At 39.0% G+C, this 24,042-nt stretch overlaps 1 protein-coding gene across 1 annotated transcript; it reads left to right on the top strand.

Moving 5' to 3' along the window:
• The first annotated feature begins 16,724 nt into the window (after window positions 1–16,724).
• On the top strand, window positions 16,725–19,134 carry LOC131641313 (uncharacterized). Its single transcript, XM_058911613.1, has 7 exons — window positions 16,725–16,859; window positions 16,901–17,046; window positions 17,244–17,336; window positions 17,457–17,559; window positions 18,646–18,803; window positions 18,892–19,012; window positions 19,108–19,134. Exons 1-7 carry the CDS (start codon window positions 16,725–16,727, stop codon window positions 19,132–19,134), a joined length of 783 nt encoding a protein of 260 aa, XP_058767596.1.
• Window positions 19,135–24,042: the final 4,908 nt, after the last annotated feature.

Here is a 24,042-nt window from a genome sequence, read left to right as displayed (position 1 = left end):
TTGTGCATTACGTGTCACGGGAGGATCAACAGCAACTTGCTTTCCTTTTGCCTGTGTACTAGCCTCTTTATTGGTCTCTTTAGGAAGTGGGGGAGGGGCAGCAAAGATCCGACCACTACGGGTAATGCCACTAGTGCCAGTAATATTGGTGATGCTCGAATTACCCACTGGAGGACAATCATATTTCTTCCCTCGAATATACACGGCATTATAACTCCAAGGGACAGCCTTAGAATCGCTCATAGGGGAAGGAACAAGAGACGAGGTTGGAGGAGTCGAAGGAGCATTTGGAACCTGAATAACCAAAGGAGTCCTCGGAGCCTGAATGACCAAGGGGGTACTCGGAGCACGAATGACCAAAGGAGTACTCTGATTCTTTGACACCTCAGCAGGATAGTAAGGTATCTCTAGAGTAGCCACATCTTCGACAGGAACGACCCTTTCCACTCTAAGGACACCTTCATCCATTAGTTTCTGAATTTCTTCCTTCAACCTAGTGCATTCCTCAGGGTTAGAAGAACATTGCAAACAGTGATCATGTAGTTCACACAAAACCTTTTGTTGCATAAGATATTCTCTGACAACTGCTAGCGGCATCCTTACCTCATTAACATCACTTACTAGGATCTGATCATCACATAACTCAATAGCATTGGTCGCACCAGCATGAGGAGGCATAGGATTATTCTGCACATTAGGACCAGTAGGAGTGAACGAGATGAGCTTGTCATCGAGAAGATCCTGGACTTTGTACTTCAATGCTCTACACCTTTCGATCGTATGGCCTGGGGCACCTGAATGAAATTCACACCGAGCATTAGCATCATATCCGGGAGGAAGAGGGTCAGGTGGAGGACCCATTTCGCGGAGTTGCACTAATTGACCAGCGAGCAATTGGGGAAGAAGCTGAGCATACGGCATTGGAACCGGATCTATACGCCTGTCAGGGTATCTTTGCCTCTGTGGACCTCTTTGACCTTGAGGCCTAGGATTCTGTTGGCGATTCTGAGGAGCAGCAGCTTGTTGTTGTGGTACGAAAGGCTGTTGGGGTGCCATCCATGGTTGTGGAAGAGCAGCAGCATATGCTTGAGGGACATACGGACCTGGAACAGCATAAGGCATCGGATAATAAGGAGGTGGAACAGCAGAATATGCAGGAGCTCGACCTTGGTCAACAGAGGCAGTGCTAGTCTCACCTTCCTTCTTCTTCACAAACTCAGAATACGGCTTCTTACCATTACCACTTGAGTTGCTAGGATTAGTAACACCTTGAATGGTACCAGCTTTGACACAGTTCTCAACCCTCTCACCAATGATGACCACATCCGAAAAGGAAGGAGAAGTATTACTAACCATGTGCTGAAGATACGGCCCTTTCAGAGTCCCCATAAACAGATCAATCAACTCACGGTCCAAGAGAGGAGGTTGGACACGAGCAGCAAGTTCACGCCACCTCTGGGCGTATTCCTTAAAGGACTCTTCGGATTTTTGTGACATATTTTGCAGCTGTGCGCGGCTAGGAGCCATAGCAGTATTGTAGTGGTATTGTTTTAAGAAGGCATCAACAAGTTCTCCCCAAGTAATGACATTAGACCTCTCGAGTTTCATATACCACTCCAACGGGGCTCCAGTGAGACTATCCTGAAAGAAATGCATCAGTAGTGGTTCATTCTCAGCATGAGCGGCCATCTTACGGCAGTAGGAACGAAGGTGAGTCTCTGGGCAGGTGACTCCCTTATACTTATCAAAGTCTGGCACCTTGAACTTCGGGGGAATCACAATCCCGGGTACCAAGCATAGAGCAGCAGTGTTGAAACTTGAAGTTTTAGCAACCTCAACGGCCTTAAGGCGTTCTTCAAGAGCTTGGTACATCTTAGCAGTTTCGGTCAACTCAGCAGTAAGATCATGTTCGAGATCAATAACCTCATGATGGTCATCCACTACTTTTGGTATCCCCTCAACAAGAATCTCTTTAGTTTTCACCCCTCCATCAACAGAATTGGTAGGAGTGTCTTTGACCATCCCAGCGACGCTCTTTCTGAGCTCTTCTTGTCCTTGGACAACGACATGGAGAGTCTCCATAAGTTGAGTCATTCTTTCCCCCATAACATCCATATCCCTACGGAGGGCAGCTTGATTCTGTTCAAATTGTTCCATGATTCTCTCGTTGCTCCGGGTACGGTAAGGATGTAAGAAAGTCAGCTTCGTCGTCGGAAAAGAAATCTGTTGCTGAAAAGGACCCCAATTAGTTTCTTGTACAATAACCTGAAAAATGCAATGTGATAATGTGAATGTATGAGTGCATGTGTGCGTATGACGTGATGTGCCATTTTCAGAGTATCCAAGATTTAATATTGATCCAGAATAGCTAACAACGTGACAAAAGATAAGTATCAAGAGAAACTAGTTCTTTTTCATTCATAACAGAAATTTAAACTTGGGCAAGCCATACATCAACAAGATAGTTCAACAAAGGAAATAAAAGACCCCATCCAACAAGCCTGGTGGTGGTCGAGACATACAAACTCAAACATCAATCCATCTGAACATAAAACAGAGGTCCTCCTTGTCTGAAGTGCTCGTCACTCCACTTCTTAGTTTCATCAAACAGTTTCTTGGTTGCTTCTCGATCTCTTCCTTTAAGAAGGCTTTGAATCACCTCATCTTTGCGAAACAGATGCCCATCCAACTTCTTGCAGCACTCCCTAAGTTCGTCACATCCTTTACATTCTGGGAGATAATCTTTCTCAGGTGCATTCTCCATACTTGCCATTTGATCTCTGAGCTTGACATTCTCTTCTGTTAGTCGAGCAGAGCGGAGGTGACTTCCTTTCAGCTGTGTTTCGACTGCTATTCTCTGAGTAGTCTCATCTTCCAGTTTCTTTTTCATAGTCCTCAGCTGATATTTAGTCTCTTTTTCTAACTGGAGCTTGCAGGCCTTCAAGTCTTCTCTGTACTTTTGCTTGAGCTTCTCTTCTGCCTCTTTTATGGCCTTTTTTATGATCTTCTCGTTATCCTCGACAATGATAGTGGTAGCTTTTTCACCCCTTTCAGTTCTAGTCCTCTTTTGAACTCTGGAAGATCCTCCTTTCAACATTTTAACCTCATGTGCTAATTCAGCCCTTTTCTGATTCACCAAGAAGTACTCTATCTTAGCATCTTCCCCCTTCTCACGCAACCGGATGTTTTCCACATGTACCTGGGTATAGTCTTCAGCTGGCACAGTGGTAGTTAAAACTTCAGGTGGTTGTTCATACAATGGTTTAACCTTCGGGAAAGGCAACAGGCGCTCCTTGACTCTATCTTTCACCCAATCAGTGTAAGCTTGTTTAGCAACGGCATTCTTCCCTCCTAAGGAAGTTCGGTTATCTGTATGAATACTATTCCAGGCGCTCCTCACTTTTCCTAGACCCTCTGGATCAGCCCCTTTCTTAAAGCAAACAGATTCAAATATTTCCTTGTCTAACGGCTTGTCCTTTAGTGCAAAACCCAACTGGCGCAGCGCTAGCTTCGGATTGTAATTGATAACTCCCTTCGTTCCTATGAGGGGAACGTTGTCAAAACTACCACATCTAGTAATAACTTCCTCTATCCCTTTCCCAAGGTGATACCAAACGATGTCATTCGCCGTAAGCCCCATGATCCTTTGAGGCCCTTTCTGTGAGTCTCTTGTTGTGACAAACGGTCCACTTTTAGGCAAGTGTGAAATGAACCACTCGTATAACAACGGTAAACAGCCTCCAACGGCTCCCTTCGTCCCATACCTGGAATGAACAGCATAATAAGTATCTGCCAAGAGAGTAGGCACGGGGTTTTGATCCATAAAGAGGCAAATGGCAGTGAGATCGACGAAATTCGGGATATTCGGGAACAACACCAAACCATAGATCATAACAGCTAAGAGAGCATTGAATTCTTTCCATTTCTTCTCAATAGCCAGGGCATCAGCTTTTCTCATCAGAAATTTAACATAGAATCCGTGGGTTCCACCATTAGGCTTCCAGTTATCTGTAACATCTTTCATGCTCAAATAAAGAGCACCAGCAATTCGGTCCATTTTCGGTTTCTCAGGTACACATACAAAAGGAATCCTGTGTTGAACCTTAATCTTGAGGATATCAGCATATTCTTCAAGGGTTGGTGCCAGTTGGTAATCAGGAAAGGTGAAACATCGTAACTCAGGATCGTAGAACTGGAGAAGTGTGTATAGAGCCCATTCATCAACCCGAGAAGTTAACATGTGTAGGATATGACCATATGTCTTCCTGAACTCATCCAAGTTTTGTCCAGTAACTGAAGTACTCAAACGAATCAGAGGCGTTATATCCTCACGGAAGAAACTGCAGGTGAAGGTGCGCCTAGTAACCTCTTTGGTAACTGTCACGTTGTTAGCCATTTCAAGTGAAGAAGATAATAACCTTGGATACCCTGAAAAAAAATGGCATGCACATGAGAAATAATAATACTTCTTTTCTTTCTTTTTCTTTTCTCTTTTTTTTTTTTTTTACATATCTTTTCTTTTCTTTTCTCTTTTTTTTTGAAAGGTAAACATGCCATGATGTAAATGATGCAATGGAGGTTTCCCCACATAGGAGAAGTGTGTGTGGCCTCTGGATGAGATCAGACGTTGCAGGATCAAAGGTCCGGCATAGGCACAGTGAAACCATAAGAACACAAGTCACCAACAGAACGGTCACCAACGGTACCTGTCATGTATATCCCACCCCACTCACAGGTGTAGTCTAGGTCAGGGTAGGTCAATGGCTTCCAGCGTTATCAGTTCTCCTGAAACACCATCATTGTCGCAAATACATGCCAACAACAGTATCTCATTTGAACCTCGACTGGTCGTGGGTCTCATGATCGCAATCAACAGAACCTGACATTCTGTTGGCGTCATGACTATCCACTCTATCCTAGGTATCCTATGTGTCACTCTGGCCTGGGTATTGGGCCTTTTACCTCATAAAACATCCCACCCAACCTGCAAAACAGAACAGAAGACCCCAAGGAACACAGAATATAATCCATATGCATGATGTGCAAATAGAAATAAACATGATATGCAAGCAGAAAAGTAAACATGCAAACATATATACAAGGTATAGACATAAAAACAAATAAACACCCAGTAAATAAACAAACAAACGCAGGCTAGGATCGACTCACTAAGGATGGACCAGCAATAGGTCTAGCAACATCCCCAGCAGAGTCGCCAGCTGTCGCACGCTCGCGAAAAATGAACAGAGTCGCCACCAATATATCTATCCCATAAGGGAAAGGAATATCAGAAAACCTAACAAGGGAAGGAACAAGGTCTTGCGACCAGAGAATCTAGGTACGGGAGTCGGTTACGTAAGGGGAAGGTATTAGCACCCCTCACGCCCATCGTACTCGATGGTATCCACCTATGTTTGTTTCTATCTAAAGGGTGTATATCTATGTCTATGTCTAAATGCGAATGAATGCAAAATGTAGGGAAAATAAAGAATTGTACTCGCACGGGCCCTACCCCGCTGCCTACGTATCCTTTTCAGGAATCAGAGTTACCGTAGCTCGGCTAAAGATTTTTTGTTGTTTTTGTGTTTTTTATTGGGCGGAGTCAACGTTCGCACTCTTGCATAAGGGATCGACCTACGATGCGTACGAGTGGAAATGACATTGCCCTTAGAAAGAAGGAAAAGAGATGATTGGTTTGTGTCTTTTAGGGTAGATAGGTGATGAACAGTTCCCAATACCGGGCCACTCACCACTTTCTCTACTTTGCTTTAGTCTGAACCATTGTTAGGTGTTTTACATGCGTTTTTGGTTGTGTATTTTTTAAGGGAATTTACTTCACGATTCGAATCACATAAAATGTATAATGATCGAGAAGCAGATTAGGGAATGAATCCCACTCACTTCTATCCCATTATGTAATGTTTGAGAAACAGATTAGAGAATGAATCTCACTCATTTCTCTCCCATTAATTAATGTTTGAGAAACAGATTAGGGAATGAATCCCACTCATTTCTCTCCCATTAAGTAGTGACCGAGAAACAGATTAGGAAATGAATCCCACTCGTTTCTATGCCACTAAGTGATTGAGAAATAGATTAGGGAATGAATCCCACTCATTTCTCTATCACTTGCTTAATGTGATTCGCATCTTCCTTTTATTAATGTTTTAAAAGAGTTGAAAAAGAAAAAGAATGCAATAGGGAACTAGATCTACCATTCTAATCTATGTTATTCTAATCTACAAATGGCCCTAAGGTCGAGGATAACTATCCTATCTCGATTCCTCTTAACAAAGGAGGAAGAGTCTAAGGGAACATGGCAAGCAATAGCAAGATGTAATCAAAATCAAAGTAAGAAATGAGAGGCTAAGCATGGAAACAAGAGAAAGAAGCTCCAAGTCAGTAGCAAAACATGGGATTGAATGTCCCAAATCAAATACAAAAGCATCACGGTACCCTACAAAAACATCCACAAAAGTTACCAAAGTATCGCATGAATCGTTACTTACCAATTAGCGGACAAACATCAATTAATCGAGACAAAAGCAAGTGAACACATGGTCTAAGCTTGAATTCAGTAGCAAACTCATTCATTTAGTCCTAATATCCTATGTTAATCTATATTAGTCAATTAGCATGAAGCAATACAAAACTCTAACCAAAACTAGACAACACATGGTCAATACTAGCTAAACGGTTTCAAATCGTGAATGAAGTTAGAAACATGCAATCAAATGGTACAAGTCAGTAGCAAATAGCCTATACTAGATGCCTAAACAACCACAAAGTCATGCCAAGAAGTTCCACGCAAAATTACGGGTCATTTGTACAAGTTACGGTGCAATCGTCAACCCAAAACAAGTTATTTACATGTGAGAAAGAAAAATCGAGTAAAATGGGAAAACATGATTTAAAATTTTCAATTCCAGGTTTTAGGACCTCTAGACATCCCTAATTATATGTACAAAAAGTAACCAACATCATTGCATGAATGCAAATCGAATTATAGATCAAATTCACATGGTTAACCACTTAGAAGAACACATCAATTGGGTAAAAGAAACCAAATGAAAATCTAATCAAGACATGGAATTGCACTTTTATTTTTTATACACCTGAAAATATAAGGGTCTACTGGTATCACACAAAAAAATATCGGCAAAAATCAGTTCACAAGTCACCCAATCAAATTCAATCGCACAAGGTATCCAAACCGAAACAAATGCAAACATACTTGAGAAAAAGGCTTACTTAATGTGCTAAGACAATCTCTAAAATTCTACAAAAAATATCAAAATTATCTAAACACCCTAAAGTATCTAAAATATATTTTTGCAAATTTTTTATTTGAATTAAAAAGGGATTATGACACAAAAATTACAAGAAAAACAAAATTAAACTAAAATTTAATCTACACTGGCAGGGGGTATAAAAGCAGAAACGAGAATGCACTGAAATAGGGTTATGTTCAAGACTGGGCCTAAAATGAGGGGTGGGAATAGCGCAGATATCCTGGCCCAGTCCAAATGCACGTGGGTGCATTAACGAAACGCGTGTGCAGCAAAAAAGAAAGAAAGCCAAGCCCAATGCATCCCACGGCCCAACATTCACTATCTATTTCCATTTTTATTCAGCATTATTAATATCGGTATGTGACTTTTATTTTTTGCATGTGGTTATTAGTGTAACGTGACATGGTAGCAATATCAATTGGTCAAGCTTCATTTAAGTCATGTAAAACAAAAAGCACTCATAAACCAATCAGAAGCTAACACCACACCATCTAATCATATACAAAAGGACAAAAATCAAACAAAATAGGAGATGGGGCAATCACTGCATGCCACGTAAACACAACGGAAAGGGAGAACACAAAAACCTAGACGCCGGAGATCCCTTCTCCGGTCATCTTCCCCGATGCTCCCACGGCGGAGCTTGCTCAAATTTCCCAAAAATTTAAAACGAGACCACCGTCTCCATCGTTTTCCTCCGCCGATTACAGATCCGGTCTCGGTTTTATCCAAATCACACTCTAACATCATGAACAGAAGCCACAAGATTATGCCACAACTCACCGGCATTCACGAAATGATCTTAAACTATCCTAAACGATTAGTACAACTCACAGAATCAAGATACACTGAATATATACAAGGAAACATGCGCATATATTGTAAATCAATTGCAATCGAAATCTGAACAAACAACGCAACTAACAAACACTATACGAACCTAACATGGAAGCTAATGGTTTAGAAAGATTCAATGGCCACACCTGATCGAATTTAACGTTTCCAGAAAGCTCTTCTATGCTCTGTTGTTCTTGATGTGAATGGCGATGATTCCGATCGATGCAAATCGTTTCGTTTCGCTCTCTTTGATTATGGTGGTTGATAGCTACTGATGATGATTACGAAACTTGGAGGGGAAGATGAAGAGCGAATGAGAGAGGTAGCTGCAGTGAAGGTTCAAGGCTCCATTGATGAAGGTGGAAAACGTTGATGAAGGTTCTTGAGATTGGTTGGTGGAGGTGATGAATGTTTGTTCACGCTGAGGGAGAGATGAAGAGCGAACGGGAAAGCTGATGGTGGTGGATGATGAAAGTGGTGGCAGTGGTGGAGGTTTATTGTGATGGAAAGTGGTGGTTGAAGTTTGTTACAAGATGTAACAAACTTTTTTGAAGATGAGTGATGGGAAGAAGAGAGAAAGGACCGAGAGAGAAAGGAGAGTGAGGATAGATTTTGAGAAGAGTGAAGTGTGAAAATGGAAAAATGAGTGTGTGTGTTAATTTGTGAAGAGGTTTTTATTTATATAGTGAGTGTACTTAGTAGGTTATGGTGAGGATGAGTGTAGTGTAACTTTTCTCCCCCAAACTTAGGAAACAAGTATAGTGCATATGAGGGAAAAGTTTGCATGTCTTTTATATGTGCATGAGTTGCATGGCTATTTACGGAAAGGTAGTGAGCTGGTGCATGCTGCGAGTGTATGGCATAAATCTCGAGCCAATATTCTTTCCAAGATACCATCTTTGCTTGTGTATATCTCTCACCATGGTTCACCGACTGATTCACTCTTGGGGTCACTGTAAAGAGGACATGTAATGGTGTAGTAATGGTGTTGGAAGTGTCTTGAGATGAGCCATGTATATCACTTAAAACTGGGCCTGAAGATTGAGTACACAACTGCCTGAGAGCTGCGCGCGGTGACCTGGCTTGGCTTCACATTTGTGGCAGATACGCAACTTGGCCAGGAGGTGACTTTGAGTCTTTGTAGTTTGCTCGTCACACATTCAAAGTCAATGATCTTGAGTCCATTAGATAGAGGGCATAGCAAGGAGTACTTTGACACCAATATTGTTCAACCTAGAGGCCCATATAGGGAGAAAATTGAACTCGGATTCAGCTCACCATGTGTTTGATCAAATGACGCGCGTGACTTGGAGCCCTGGCCTGGCTGGACGCGTGATGTGAGCTTTGCGAAGGCCTGACTTTGAAGACTTGTAATTGATTCAGTATTCAACCAATTGACTCAATTCTTGTTTTATTACATAGAGGACATGGCAAAGAATGGAAGAATACCAAGTTTGCATTTGTAGAGTTCCTGAATTGCCCTAGAATTGGCTTCAAAGCTGGCACGCCACGTGCTTGATGAAATGTGTCACGTATGACCAGAATTGTGCCCAGCTTCATGACTTGCATAAATGGATTTCTTCAATCTTTGAACTCTTATATCTCTCAAACCACGCTTCAAATGAAAATGTTCCAAACTATAAAGTTGTAGAGAGCTATGATTAGAGCATTTTTCATGTTGTGACTTTTCTGAGAAAATGGCTGTTGACACGTGTAAACTGATGCTGAAGTGGACTGATCATCATGCCTTAAAATGCCAAAATAATTTCTAAGTATGAAAATTTCCATTTTTAGCCATATTTCCAAAAATGGAAACTTTGACCAATTCTTCCTGATTTTATTATTCCTTTGACTTTTCTTGATTGACTTTCACAGACAGTCAATATTTGACAGTTGACCTTGACTTTGACCAAAAAGTCAACTTTTCTGTTTTTCCTGATTATTGATGAAGTTCCTGATTAAAGCTTTTCCAGTCAAATTCAGTCAAATAAACACATCCACATAGTCAATATGAAAGCTTCTCCCTCATAAAATCTCTTCCTGATTAAATGTTGACCAGAAAGTCAACTGGTCGACTTCGGTCAAAGAAACCCTGATTTAAGGAACCAGATGATTTGCAAGCCAGTATCCTTCAACCAATGCCTTGACTTGGGACAGAGGGAAACCCCAATCCAAGAGGACTTCCTTGAGCATAGAACCACATGATTGTACCTCAATCTCCTTATTCTCTGATCAGAAATTCTTTGCAACAGGGCTTTTTCTTGCTAGCCTTTGAACAGCACCAATGATATGCATGTGTGGGTATGGATTATGACCTAAGTGATGTATGTACATGAATGTAAAGACTAAGCCAGTTAGAAGTTAAGGGGTAGGACAAATTTGGGGTATGACACCTTTCTGGTTAATTTAGTTAACGGCAATGCTAACTTTGAAAATCCTTCAATGAACTTCCTGTAGTAACCTGCAAGGCCAAGAAAACTACGAATCTCTGACACCGATTTCGGAGCTTCCCACTGGGATACAGCCTCTATCTTAGTAGGATCGACAGCAATACCATTCTTCAAAATTACATGTCCAAGAAAACTGACTTCTTCTAACCAAAATTCACACTTCGACAGTTTGGCAAAAAGTTGCTTCTCTTTTAACAACTCCAACACAAGTCTGAGATGTTCTGCATGTTCTTCCTTACTCTTAGAATATATTAGGATGTCATCTATAAACACCACCACGAACTTATCGAGATAAGGATGAAATATCCTATTCATATACTCCATAAATACACCAGGTGCGTTAGTAACTCCAAACGGCATTACCGAATACTCGTAATGTCCATACCTTGTTCTGAAAGCGGTCTTCTAAATATCATCGTCTTTCACACGAATCTGGTGATACCCAGACCTTAGATCAATCTTACTAAACACACATGCTGCAACCAACTGATCCATCAAATCATCAATCCTCGGCAAGGGATACCGATTCTTGATAGTAACCTTGTTCAATTGTCTGTAATCCACACACAGCCTCATTGAACCCTCCTTCTTCTTCACTAGCAACACAGGTGCACCCCACGGAGAGACACTAGGACGAATGAATTTCTTCTCCAGCAATTCTTCCAACTGCTTCTTCAGTTCTGTCAGCTCAGACGGTGACATACGGTACGGTGCCATTGACACTGGGCTAGTTCCCGGAATTAAACCAATAGAAAACTCCACTTCTCTTTCCGGTGGTAATTCATTCACTTCTTCCGAAAAAACTTCTGGGAATTCACACACCACAGGTAATTCTCTACTCGTCACTTTTCCTTTCACATTCATCAATGCGAACAACATAAACACTGCTGCACCATCCTTGATAGCTTCACCCACTTGTCTAGCCGTCATCTCCAGATCATCAGAATGAACTTCTTCAGGAAAGATTACTGTCTTCGAAAAACAATTGATGTGAACACGGTTAAATTCTAACCAGTTCATCCCCAGGATTACATCGAGTTGTTTCAACGGAAGGCACACTAAGTCCATCCCGAATTCCCTACCAAAAATATTAACCGGACAATTCAAGCATGCGGACGAAGTAGTTACTGACCCCGACGCTGGAGTATCAATAACCATACTTCCATTTATTTCAGATATTTCCAAATTCAACCTCTCAGCACAATCCAAAGAAATAAAAGAATGAGTTGCTCCAGTATCAATAATCGCAACTAAAGGTGTGCCATGAATAAAACACGTACCTTTAATTAGTCTATCCTCCGGAGTGGTTTCCGATCCAGACAAAGCAAAGACCTTCCCTCCAGCTTGGTTCTTCTTCGGTCTAGGACACTGTGGGCTAATGTGACCCTCCTCACCACAATTGTAACAAGTCACAATCTTCTTCTTACAATCAGCGGCAACATGACCCACCTCTTCACACTTGAAGCACTTCTTCTGATTCAGCTTGCACTCATTCCTACGGTGCCCGACCTCACCACAGTTATAGCACCTGACAAAAGCACTGGAGTCTCCCCCACTAGGCTTCTTCCAACCACCAGTCTTTGGATTACCTCTACCATATGGCTTACCCTTATCCATAGGCTTCTTCCCTTTCCTGTCAACTAACTCGCGAGAGTGAGATGACTTTAGCTTGAGATTATCTTCCTCGAAGATCCTACTACAGTCCACCAAGTCTACAAATCTCCGGATTCTCTGATATTTGATACCCTGCTTAATCTCATCACGGAGACCGTTCTCGAACTTGACGCATTTCGAGAATTCACTAGCTTCATCATTGTTGTAGTGGACGTAGTACTTTGCCAACTCAACGAACTTCGAAGCATACTCTGGTACTGTCATACTACCTTGAACTAGTTCCAGAAATTCAATTTCCTTTCGACCTCTCACGTCTTCAGGAAAGTACCTTCTCAAAAACTCTCTCTTGAACACAGCCCAAGAAATAGCCACACCATCAGCTTCCAGTTCAGTCCTGGTAGTAAGCCACCAGTCGTCAGCCTCTTCAGACAACATGTGAGTACCATACCTCACCTTCAGATCCTCAGCACAATCGATGACTCTGAAGATTCTCTCGATCTCCTTAAGCCACTTCTGAGCACCTTCAGGATCATGCGTGCCCTTGAACAATGGAGGATTGTTCCTCTGAAAACTGTTCAGCTGCCTGTCAGCACCAATCGCAGCTCCATTGGCATTTCCTCCCAGCACACCAGCAATCATGCCCAGAGCCTCAGCGATAGCATCATCGTTTCTTCCTCCTCTTCCAGCCATTATTCTGCTTAAATCACAACCAATTTAATCAGAACAGAAGTATCGACAGTTAACTCTTACTAGTCGCATACACAGGAAAGCAAAACTGACACTAAGACTCTGGTCATAACGACCGACTATGCTCTGATACCACTATTGTAACACCCCTTACTAACCCCGCGGCAATTTTAAAACAATTATTCAGAGTACATGAAATAAGGGTGCCACAATTCATAATAAACAAACATCATTCAGTCATGTCATGCATTCACTGAGGTAATCATCATAAATTAAAACGTTTCATGTTCACACAGCGGAAATTTATCAAAAACGGACTAAGTTTAACATCTTCAAAACTTATCCTTCAAAACATCAAAACATAACTAGAGTCATAATCATAAACTCTAAACAATCGCGTCCCCAGTGTTACAACTATCAGAGCATGACACCTGACGCTACTAAAACACTGACTCATGAGCTAATCCTCACCGAGTCGAACAGCCGCTATCCTCAATCTGAAAATGACAACATGTAAGGGTGAGTCTCATCATAATTAACAAATGTTATAAGGTTATAAAGCCATAACACATCACAGTTGTATCATTCACCCAATTGTTTCATAAACAGACATTCACAACAATCAAACCAAAATCAATACATCATTAATATTTACAACACTGGAATACATCCAATCATGTTATAAATTATGCATATGTATGAACTGACACTATGCATGTGGTACCAATCATCATCAAATGGGGATAACCCATGACCGATCCAACATCGTCCAAGATACGGTCCTGCCAGCACAGATTCCACACGATGGGAATCATGCCCTTCACTGATCCAACACACCCTTATGGATACAGTATCATCAATGAACATGAATGAATGCAACATATACAACATACTTCTACTATCATCATCATCAATCATCAACATCATCATCATCATTCAAGTATGTTCATATATATTAACATCATTCAATCACAATTCCATAATCATCATATACAAAACATACACGTATCTGCATCAATCATCATACTCAATAAGAATAGCATACATGTATTTTCATCATTCTAAAACCGATCAATCATCATCATATAGATTATCCTACAAGGTTCGTTTAGCTCAAAACGGCGCATCAAACGGACAAATGGTTAAAAAGTTATGCATCTTTGAACTTTTAAAAATATCTCAAAACACCAACAGCACGCGGCGCCATCATCAGTTCGCGGCGCGAACTGAGCGTCCCAAAAATTCATTGGCTCTCTGCCAAGCTGTTCGTGGCGCACACATCTACACGCGGCGCGAAACGAGAAAAAGTTACGCCTTAGCGGCGCGAACACAGGTACGCGGCGCGACCTGAGCGTATCCCAACTTCCTGGCATTCTGCCCACCTGTTTGCGGCGCCACCCTGTGCACGCGGCGCGAACCGGCGATTTTAGAAACCCAACCTGCAGAAAACAGCATTCTATGCATTCCAAACACACCCAATTCATACCAGTACGAACCTAGAGAATAGAATGCACAAACAACACAAAATACGTCTCATAATACACCAATTTCACATCAATTGAGACCATAACAACGCAGACATCATAGATTCAAACATAGAGATCAAACATCATACAATTGACTCAATCCCTAAACCTATCATATGACTCAATCGACCCGAATTCCACATCTATTCAGTATTATCAACCCCTAACCCGATAATAGATGATAATCAGATAAGTCCCCCCTTACCTTAGACAAATTTCTTGATTCTCGGTCTCTCCCTCTACCGTTCTCCTTCACGTTCCTCGTTCCTCAGACTTCTGTTCTTTCACGTTCTTTCTTTCTTCCCAATTCCAATTATTTTATGAAAATAATAATAATATTAGTAAAGGGTCTTCCTATATCACACCCCCCCTTTTACTATTTCTCACATGGCCCAAATGCCATAAACCATTATTTATTTATTATTTTCACAAAATCCTTAATAATTCTAATTATTAATTCAATATTCTTGATTAAATTAATATTAAAATTATACGGGCGTTACAAACCGGGTTCCACAGATTTTTCTTAATTTTCACTTAACTTTAAAAGCTCCTAACTTTCAAACCGTAAGTCCGTTTTAGACGCCGTTTTGGACGTTGTTCCTTAAATTGAATGCTCTACCATATGAAATAAAGAAAACAACAATAACTTGATTTTATTTTGAAAATTATCGTTTTCTCCAAATGTGGTTTATTCTTGTTTTGCATAGTTAATGAGGTGCAATGATTTGTTGTTTGCATAATTGAATATGTGCAATGATGTGGGTTGTTATAATGTGATTGCTTCTGCTTGTTAAATATGGTTATCATGTGTTTTGATGAACGTTTTATCTATTATGATGTCGTGATTGATATACATATATTGTTGATGTAAAATATGTGTTTGTTATGGTTGAGAAATAGCATAACTGTGTGTGGATATTGATTGTTGTGTTGGTTGATGATAATGACATCTGGTTGATTAATGTTGATGATGAGCATGTTATGGTTGATACATGCATTTCATAATCATCATGTGGCTGATCCTTGACGATGGTGGATCAGTGGTAGCTAATTCCCATTGTGTGGAATTAGTGAGTGGGTGTCGTCGTATCCTTGACGATGGTGGATCGGTGAGATGGGTTATCCCATGATTGGTACCACATGCATATAGTTGCATTGCATTAGGTGTATGAATCGTTATAACATGAATGGAAGTGTTCCAATGTTATAATATTGTGTGTTGATTAATGATTGTGATTGGTGGATATGTGTATAAATTGTGACATGTCAGGATGAAATTCAGTGTTATAATTGTGTTGTGTTATTGGTGCATACTTTTGACTTATGCTTGTGATTGGTATTAATTGGTAAATCTGAATATGCTAAGTAGGGTGGATAATTGCTTATGAATTCTATATCTGACGATTTATAATGCTATTTAATTTATGATGTAGTCTCACCCTTACTTTGATGATTTCAGATTGAAGTAGCGGCTTAAGTGATCGGTGAGGATGGCTTGTAAAGTCATGTCTTTAGTTTTAATAAATAGGTGTAGGTGTCATGCTCTGAGACTTGTAACACTAGGGAACGCTTGATTGAGAGTTGTTTATGCTCTATTATTTCAGTTTGATTGTTTGGATAATTATTTCTTTTGAAATTAAGGCATGTGACCTTATGAATAGTATTTTATGTGGTTTTAAGAATTATCCAAAGTTTGTTTAATTTCCGCTGTGATAAACATGAATTTTATTCCAATAAAATGTTATTTCTCGGTAGAGAATGACCATGAATGTAGAATTTTATTTAAATGAATTGTGACGCCCTTTTATTCATGTTTAACTCTGATTTTGTACTATGTTTTTAGGGGTAGTTAGAAGGGTGTTACACTTCCCAGAAGGTCACCCATCCCAGAATTGCTCCAAGTCAAGCACGCTTAATTATGGAGTTCTTATGGAATGGACTACCGAAAAGAAGATGCATCTTGTTGGTATAGGTACTACCCATCAATCCTTATAAGCTTTCCTTCAACTATTCAGTCCCATACTTGCACAGCCTCAGGATTCCTCTCATTCCGATGTGGCGACCACCATAGCCCTCTTCGGCCTCAGGTGTTACATGCGGTGCAACCACCCATCGCCTTCTTCGGCCTCGGGTGTTACATTTCACATGGTGATCAGATTCACATCACCACTAGGAGCCGAGACTTTAAAGATTGGATCGAACAAGTTAAGGAGAATGAAACTTATTTTCTTTATAATGAAGAACCGGTTGTTAATGATGGCCCTTTCAAAGTATGTTCTAACCCTCTCAAACTTGTCTTCAATTGAGGCACTACCATGACAAATGTGGCGATCCCAGAAATACTGACTCACAAATACAATTTTGTCCCTATCGAAAACTTTCTCAAAGGACGCTTCAAGCCGGATATGTTATATGGTGAGTATGCAATTTACTTAAGTAGTTTTGACTATGTAGTAGTTGGAACATTGTTGTTTATGCAATATACTTATAGAATTATTTTACAAATGTCATTGGGGTTTTACAAGATGTTGTTAAGACGCAGATGGGAGGTGGTGATAAGAAGTCTTGCGCCAATATCACTCTACGTGATATTGAAGGCAATGTTATCAAGGTTGTGTTATGGGATGATTACGACAGGCAATTCATGAACTACAATACCCCTAATAAAATCATTGGTCCTACTATTATCATCTTGACACACGTATGGTGCAAGCCAAATACAGGTTTCATTAATTTTTTAAATCTCCAATATTTATATATATTTTCAGGTCCTATTATTATAATCTAGAATACATACCTTTTTGTTTGCTAACTGCAATTTGTTCAATTAATAGAGTTTCTGGATTACCATGTCTTTCTAACGCATTGAACGACTCTAGACTTTACATTAACTTGGACCATCCACAAGTTAATGAATTCAAAGATAGGTAATCTCTTAAACATTCACATAATCTGGCCCTACTTACCTTTCTACAACATGTTTAATTATGTAAATGAAAACTAATTTATCCAATGCATATGTGGTGTTTAATCTATTGCACTTTCAGTTTTTTAGCAACTGATTTATCCAGTGCACCTGCTCTTTCTCTGTCATTGACCTTCGTTTCATCCATACAATCTGTAGTTTCTCTAAGATTGGCATGCACTTTGGTAAAACCAACCTATCAGGAACATGTTGAATAAAATGTTTTAACATATAGATTTCAACATGTCGAACAAGATGTTCCAACAAGGCAGGTATGACATCGTGTTTGCTGGAGCTGATTTGTCAAGTGTATCAGTCGTTTTATTAGCTATAGAATATTTTTGAATATTTAGTTAGCTTATGTGTCATCTAAGATCGATTCAATCAGAGATATTTGTTGGTTTTCACACTTTCTATAATTGGAGACAATTTAGGAAAGTTTGGATTGGAAACCTATTTTCTTGGACAACAAGTAGCAGTCTTGTGCAGCCTCTTTACTGCGGTTTTGAAGCCCAATCCAGTCAATACTAATTCTATAAATAGACTGGCCTAAACCTAGTTTTGATTGGGATTAATATTTGTATTTTGTTAGGGTTCTAGGAATCCTTATTTTGGTTGTGTTGTAAGTTCCATATTTGTTCATTCACAAACCTGTAGGTGTTGAATGTTTGATCTCCGAAGCTGTTAAACAAGGAGGGCAAGTGTCAGTTCTCATAAGCTTTTAAGCATTGCAAATTGTGTGTCTTTGAAGAGTGTCTTTTACATTTGTTTATGTGTGTCGGTTGTCACTAGTTGTCACTGAAGGGATTTAAGGAGGGCCTCATACCTAGATGTGTCTTAGGTAGAAGTCATAGGAAGGGTAGTGATTAAGTGAGAAGTTGTAAACCGGAGGTTGTTTAGCTTCGAATTGATACTATCGTATATTGATTTCATCCCTGGCTTGGTAGCCCCAAGAGTAGGTGTGTTTGTCACTGCACTGGGTAAACAATTTCTGGTGTTCTTTATTTTCTGTTACTGTGTTTAGTTTTTGTTCCATAGTGTTCAACACTCAGATATTTATGTCGTGACATCTCCTTCGACATCACATATCTGATATCAGAATTTCACAATCCACTAACAAAAACTGGACTAGCCTGAATGAGGTCAAGAGTATCCGTGGAATCTATGAGTTAGGGTTGTCTATTCAAACAAGTTTTAAATGTGTAACTGAGTCATTGTTTATATTTAATTATGTAATCAATGTTGATATGTCTACTCTACAATCTCAATAGGATTGTTTCACAACCACAATTGGGACAATCAAACGTTTCAAGGCTTATAAGTTTGGTTGGTACTTTGAGTCATGCTCTGGCTGCAAATCATCTAACAAGTCTCATGGCGAGAAATTTGAATGTGCATGCGGAGTTGCTGATGTAGAACCTGTCACTAAGTGATCCATTCGATTTCTAATGTTCATATATGTTAATGGCTCATTATATAATTCAACTTTAACATGCTCTTCATGTGCCTCTTTGTAGATTCAAACTTGAAGTGGAGGTAGAATATGATAACCACAAAGGAACATTTGTTTTTTGGGATAAGGATTGTATTCCTTACACTAAAATGAATGCGAAGGAATTAAGACAAATTATGAAGGCGGTGAGTTTTATGGTTCAAATTATGCTTTTCATTATTGTTACTTGCGAGCATAAATTGTAAAAATTGTCTTTTTACTTGCTATGTTTTTTTCATAGGTTGGAGAGGACAACCCTAAAATTTGATTTGCTCTCCTCGATGTTCTGTTGAATAGAGATATGGTCTTCCATATCAAGTATCAATTATTCTATGAACAATTCTCTATCATCACAATACTTAACGAGGACAACCTTTACCAAAAGTTTGACAACTACCTCACCCCTAATGAGGTACAAACTCATAATTTACTTAAGTCTTCTTAATTCTTGGAGTTTATAATCTATCCTCAAGTTATCATTACTGTCTTGACATTCCAGCAAAAATCAAATGCTATTGTTTTGGAAATTTCCACCGTTGCTCCTACTATTCATCTAACCCAATTGATTGTAAGTTATATAGCTAATAATTTCAATTAGGCTTTCTATATTTTTCCTCTAATTGCCCTTTCAGTTTTTAATCTTTTCCCTATGGCATACATATGAAACACAGGGGCCTGAACAATCAAATTTTGCTCAACCATCCTATGCTGCAAACCATGCTTGGTGTAATACGGTGAACTGACTTTTATAATCGAAAATGTACGGTAAGCAAGAGTCGCCACCGACTTTTATTTTATCCAATTTATAGAAAGGCTAAAAGAACAGAAAAAGACCTTTTGAAAAGATTTTGAGTTCGGGGGGTAAGTTATACAAAGGGGAGGTGTAAGGCACCCTTTGCATCCATGGTTATCCATGGGCTCTTAATTGCTTAGCTCACTTGTTCGTTTGATTTGTTTGAAAAGGAGGTGTGAAAAGTAAAAACTTTGAAAAAAGAACTTTAGCTTGTAAATAAGCGTAGTCTTTTTAAAATTGATTTGAAAAGAGTGGGAAAGGAGTTTTGAATTTTAGAGCAAGCAATTAATAGCAACTACCCTAAGTTTAGAAATTTGTTCTTTTAGATTTTCGAGGCGAAAGGATCTATCCATACCATGAGAAGGCAGGAAGTCTTTCAATTGGATGTTTGAAGGGTCATCGAGAAATTATCATTCGCCACAAAACTGTCCCTTGCCATAAAGAAGGCAGGTAGTCTAAGGGAAGGATATAATAGTCATTTTATCTTTTTAGGCATCATGCGAGGATACCTTAGCAATTGGGACAATCATTTTTATAAGGCAACATCGAAGGAGTTTCAATAACTTTGAAGGCAACGTTTGCTTTAGGTATCCTCAGAATCGAGGGACTTGACTATTTTAAGGCATTATCAATAAGGCAACAAGGCAACCAGAGGGATTACCCTAAAGGTGTGTGGGTGCGACAATCAGGTGGTTAATTCAGATATTTATCTTGTAATTAGTTATCTACTTCTATTAAAGGCTTGCACTCCCTAAGATTACTAACCACGCAGTTAATATTACGGAAATTAAAGGCAGAAAAATAAATTCCTACGCTATTACAATAAACACCTGCGGGGATGGGGGAAATTTAAAAGACAGAAAATAAGTGGGAATAATAATTAACAAAAATTCTTTGAATGCCTTGATCTTCCTTGAACCTTCGACTGACCCTGAAAATTAAAAGGAAAATAAATAAGGGTGAGCGCATTGACTATTCGAGGCAAACCCTATTTTGGGCAAAAGGCAAAAAGTAAAATAATATTTATATAAAATAAAATAAGGATTGGAAACTTAGCTCTGATGGTGCGTAGTCGGAGGATCTTGGCTAATCTGAAAAATGAAGAAGAGAAAGGTAGAAAACTTTTTGCGGCAAATACAGGGCATTGATAATAAATAAAAGAGGAATTAAAAAATAAATATACAAAAAAAAAGTTAGAAAACTTAGCTTTTGGTCGGGTGAGGCGCGTGGCTGAAGGGTTTGAGATAACCCTGAAAATTTGTGCAAAGAAGAGAATTTATTTTAGTGTATGAGTGATCCCAACAGTAATAATTTAGGCAAAAAATGGCAAGGCAAACCCCAAAAGGATAGAAATTAACTAAGGTTAACAGACAACACAGTGATTAGTTATCATGTTAAAATCAGGGTTTGAGGCAAGATTAAAATTGTTACCCTAAAATAATTATCAGCTAAAAACCTTAAAAATAATTATTTTAATATTGTAAAAAAAAGTCGAAACTCGATTAAAAATAAATAATGGTGAAAATATTTATTTAATTAATAGATAACATGTTTTTTTAAAAAACTAATTTTTAAAATAATAAAATAGAAAAAAGAAGATAAGTAAAAAGGGTTTATATAAAAATAAATAAATAAAATTAAAAGTGACTTAGCTGGTGCTGGTGAAGGTTCATGGTGCTCCTTAGGCTCCAGGTACGTTAGATCCATTGAGAAGCTGATCAAGCGGTTGAGAGGCCAGGTTGTATGGTGGGCGCGCGTTGACATGATGCACTGGATGTACGTTCAAATAAATTGAAAAAAAATAACATGTCCAATCTGGGGATCGAACCCCAGTCTCAAAGATCATGGGCTTATAACCATTGCCAGCTAGGCTGAATCGTTTTGCTGTTAAAGGACCACACAGATAAAATTAAATTAATAAACAAACATTATATGGAAAATTAAAAGAATGAATCAAGCGTGGGCCCCAGGTATTGCAGCGTCAGCCAATGAGATTAGAGAGAGATGCGTTGAAAACTTGACCGACCAATGGGGAAGGGAGGTGATTGCCACGCGTGTGGAGAGAAGAAAAGAGGAGTTTGCAGGCGCTGACTGGCCGCTGAAACAAAGCCGCGTGGCCTTCTTCTTCTTCCATCACCTTCTCCAATTTCCAGCTTTTCAACTAGCTACAGATTCGCTTGGCTTTAGCTACGAGCTCTGCAACAATATTTCTAGCAAATCCTGCACTTTCGTAAATCTTGCAAAAACGAGCCTAAAATAAAATTTAAACGTACAGGATGCCTTAAAATCGTCCCCTGATCACGAATATGACCATCGTTTGGTCTAAAAAATTGCGTAGGCATGAACCCGACGAGGGATTTTAGTGTTGCCCTAACAATGGTGATTTGTGGTACCGGCTTCAAAACTCACATGTAATGGTTCAGAACTACTCCAAAGCATGCTATACGCTCAATTGAATTGTTAGATTCGATTAAAAAGGGCATGCATACGCAAAACGAAAAGGAGGAAAAAAACGTGAATATGAACATTATGGAACCATGGCCTTACGTGTTTAGAGGTCTGGATCTTGACTCTTTCTCACCTTTTGATGTCTCCCAAGTTGAATGAGATGCTTGTTCGTCTCTGGATCGTACTGAAACCATGAACACTAGTTAGCCCTAGTTCTTGAAGATTCTTGTTCCTTGGAAACCCTAGTGACCCTCTAATTTTTCGTCCCCCAATGCAATGCCCTAGGCCATATATTTATATGAGAAGGATTTAGGTCATTAAAATTAGACAAAATCTCTTTGAATCAATTTTGTAAAATTTGAATGGAGATTGATTTTGAATGTTTCCAAATTTGAACAATTTGCTCTCAATCATGCCAATCTTGTTTGTCACGAAATTTGTATCAAATATGTGTCATTTGATGATTGATTATGATTGGAATAAAAATCCAAATCAAATCTTTGATTTTTTTCTTGATTTATTTGATTTTTAATCACTTTTAAATGAATAAAAAATTCATAATAAATCAAATAATTCTCAATAATTCGTGGCAATTGAATTTGGAGTCTTGGATAACTTGAAGATCAAGTTTGGGCCACAAGAAGTTGGGCCCCTTTGCAAAAAATTTCAATTTGGACCCTTTTTCTTCACATTTTCCTTCTCAAATTTGTCCAACTTTGACAAGGTCTATCTCTCTCAATTTTTGAGGTATGGAAGAGTTCTAGGACTTTTTAGAAACCTTAGAGAGTCCTCTAACCATTGTCTTTGGTCTCATATCAAAATAATTTTCCATGCTCCTTATATGTCCTTTTGAAAAAAATGACTTTTTGTTGACTTTTGAAAAGGACCTATAATGTTTTGGTCCATATCTTACAAATGAAGCATTTTTAGACTTGGCATGTGAGAGACAAAATTGTAGAGAATTCAATTTCCTTCAAATTGAGCTTTGGGTGGAAAATTTTTGATGTTCCATGTGGAAGTTGTGGCTGGTAAAAGTTCAGTTGACTTTCTCCTATGAAACCCTAATTTAGAAACTTTTGGAATTGTTGATTTCTGATCTTTCCTTGATGAACCATGATCAATTCTTGATAAAATGGTGAATGATACTTCAATGGAAGTATGTTGACAAAAAATCAGGAGTTTTGACCGTATTTTGACCATAGTTGACTTTTAGGTCAATTCAGTCGACTGTTGACTTTCTGAGCAATTGAGTAATCAACCTTTTGAATTGAGCCCTGAATTTTGTCATGGAAGTAGTTTGAAACATCATAAACCATCTGAGGTACCTTGGAGCTTTTGGTCCATTGATTTTTCCTTAGACCAACAAAACCCTAGTTCTTTGAACATTGTTTAGGAGGGAGGTCTTTGAGCTTTGTGTCTTGATTTGAAATTTGAGTAGGAGAAACAGTATGGGCAAATTTTGGGGTATGACACTTGGAGTCCTTCTGCAAGTTCCAGCAGTACTCCTGCTAAGAGGATTACTACATCAACCTCGGTGAATGATCTCATTATGTCGGAAGAACTTAGTCCAAAACAATCTGCCACTAAGGCCAAGCCTGGAAAAAAGACTAAGCATATAAAGAAGAAGTGATTTGGCCTGCCTATTTTAGAATTCATCCCTATTTTGATGCATGAATTTACTTAACACCCTTTTTGTAAGGATATAATCCAAATATTACCTATGTTGTCTGTTGATTTGTGTCATTATGCATGTTCTATGCCATTCCTTTAAATCCATATTTAAACTTTTTGTAATGACTCTATTATATTCATTTTCTAATTGTAATGTATTTGCTATTCATAATTCCATAATTTATCTATATGGACCCTTTTGCTTAATATGATATGCACAACTTATATATCCTTTTGATCATTAAATTGTTGAAAATAGTATTA

This window comes from Vicia villosa, unplaced genomic scaffold (genome assembly GCF_029867415.1).
Source record: "Vicia villosa cultivar HV-30 ecotype Madison, WI unplaced genomic scaffold, Vvil1.0 ctg.003655F_1_1, whole genome shotgun sequence".
Lineage (NCBI taxonomy): Eukaryota > Viridiplantae > Streptophyta > Magnoliopsida > Fabales > Fabaceae > Vicia > Vicia villosa.
Note: the sequence above shows the minus strand (reverse complement) of the source record. Positions and strands in the feature narration are given on the sequence as shown.

Bases quoted from the DNA above. Each gene is read 5' to 3' on its own strand.
- LOC131641313 (XM_058911613.1), top strand. From the start codon at position 16,725: ATGACAAATGTGGCGATCCCAGAAATACTGACTCACAAATACAATTTT. The intron at 17,047-17,243 runs GCAATTCATGAA...TTCAATTAATAG, and splicing joins TTATGGGATGATTACGACAG to AGTTTCTGGATTACCATGTC. The intron at 17,560-18,645 runs GTAAAACCAACC...CAATCTCAATAG, and splicing joins TAAGATTGGCATGCACTTTG to GATTGTTTCACAACCACAAT.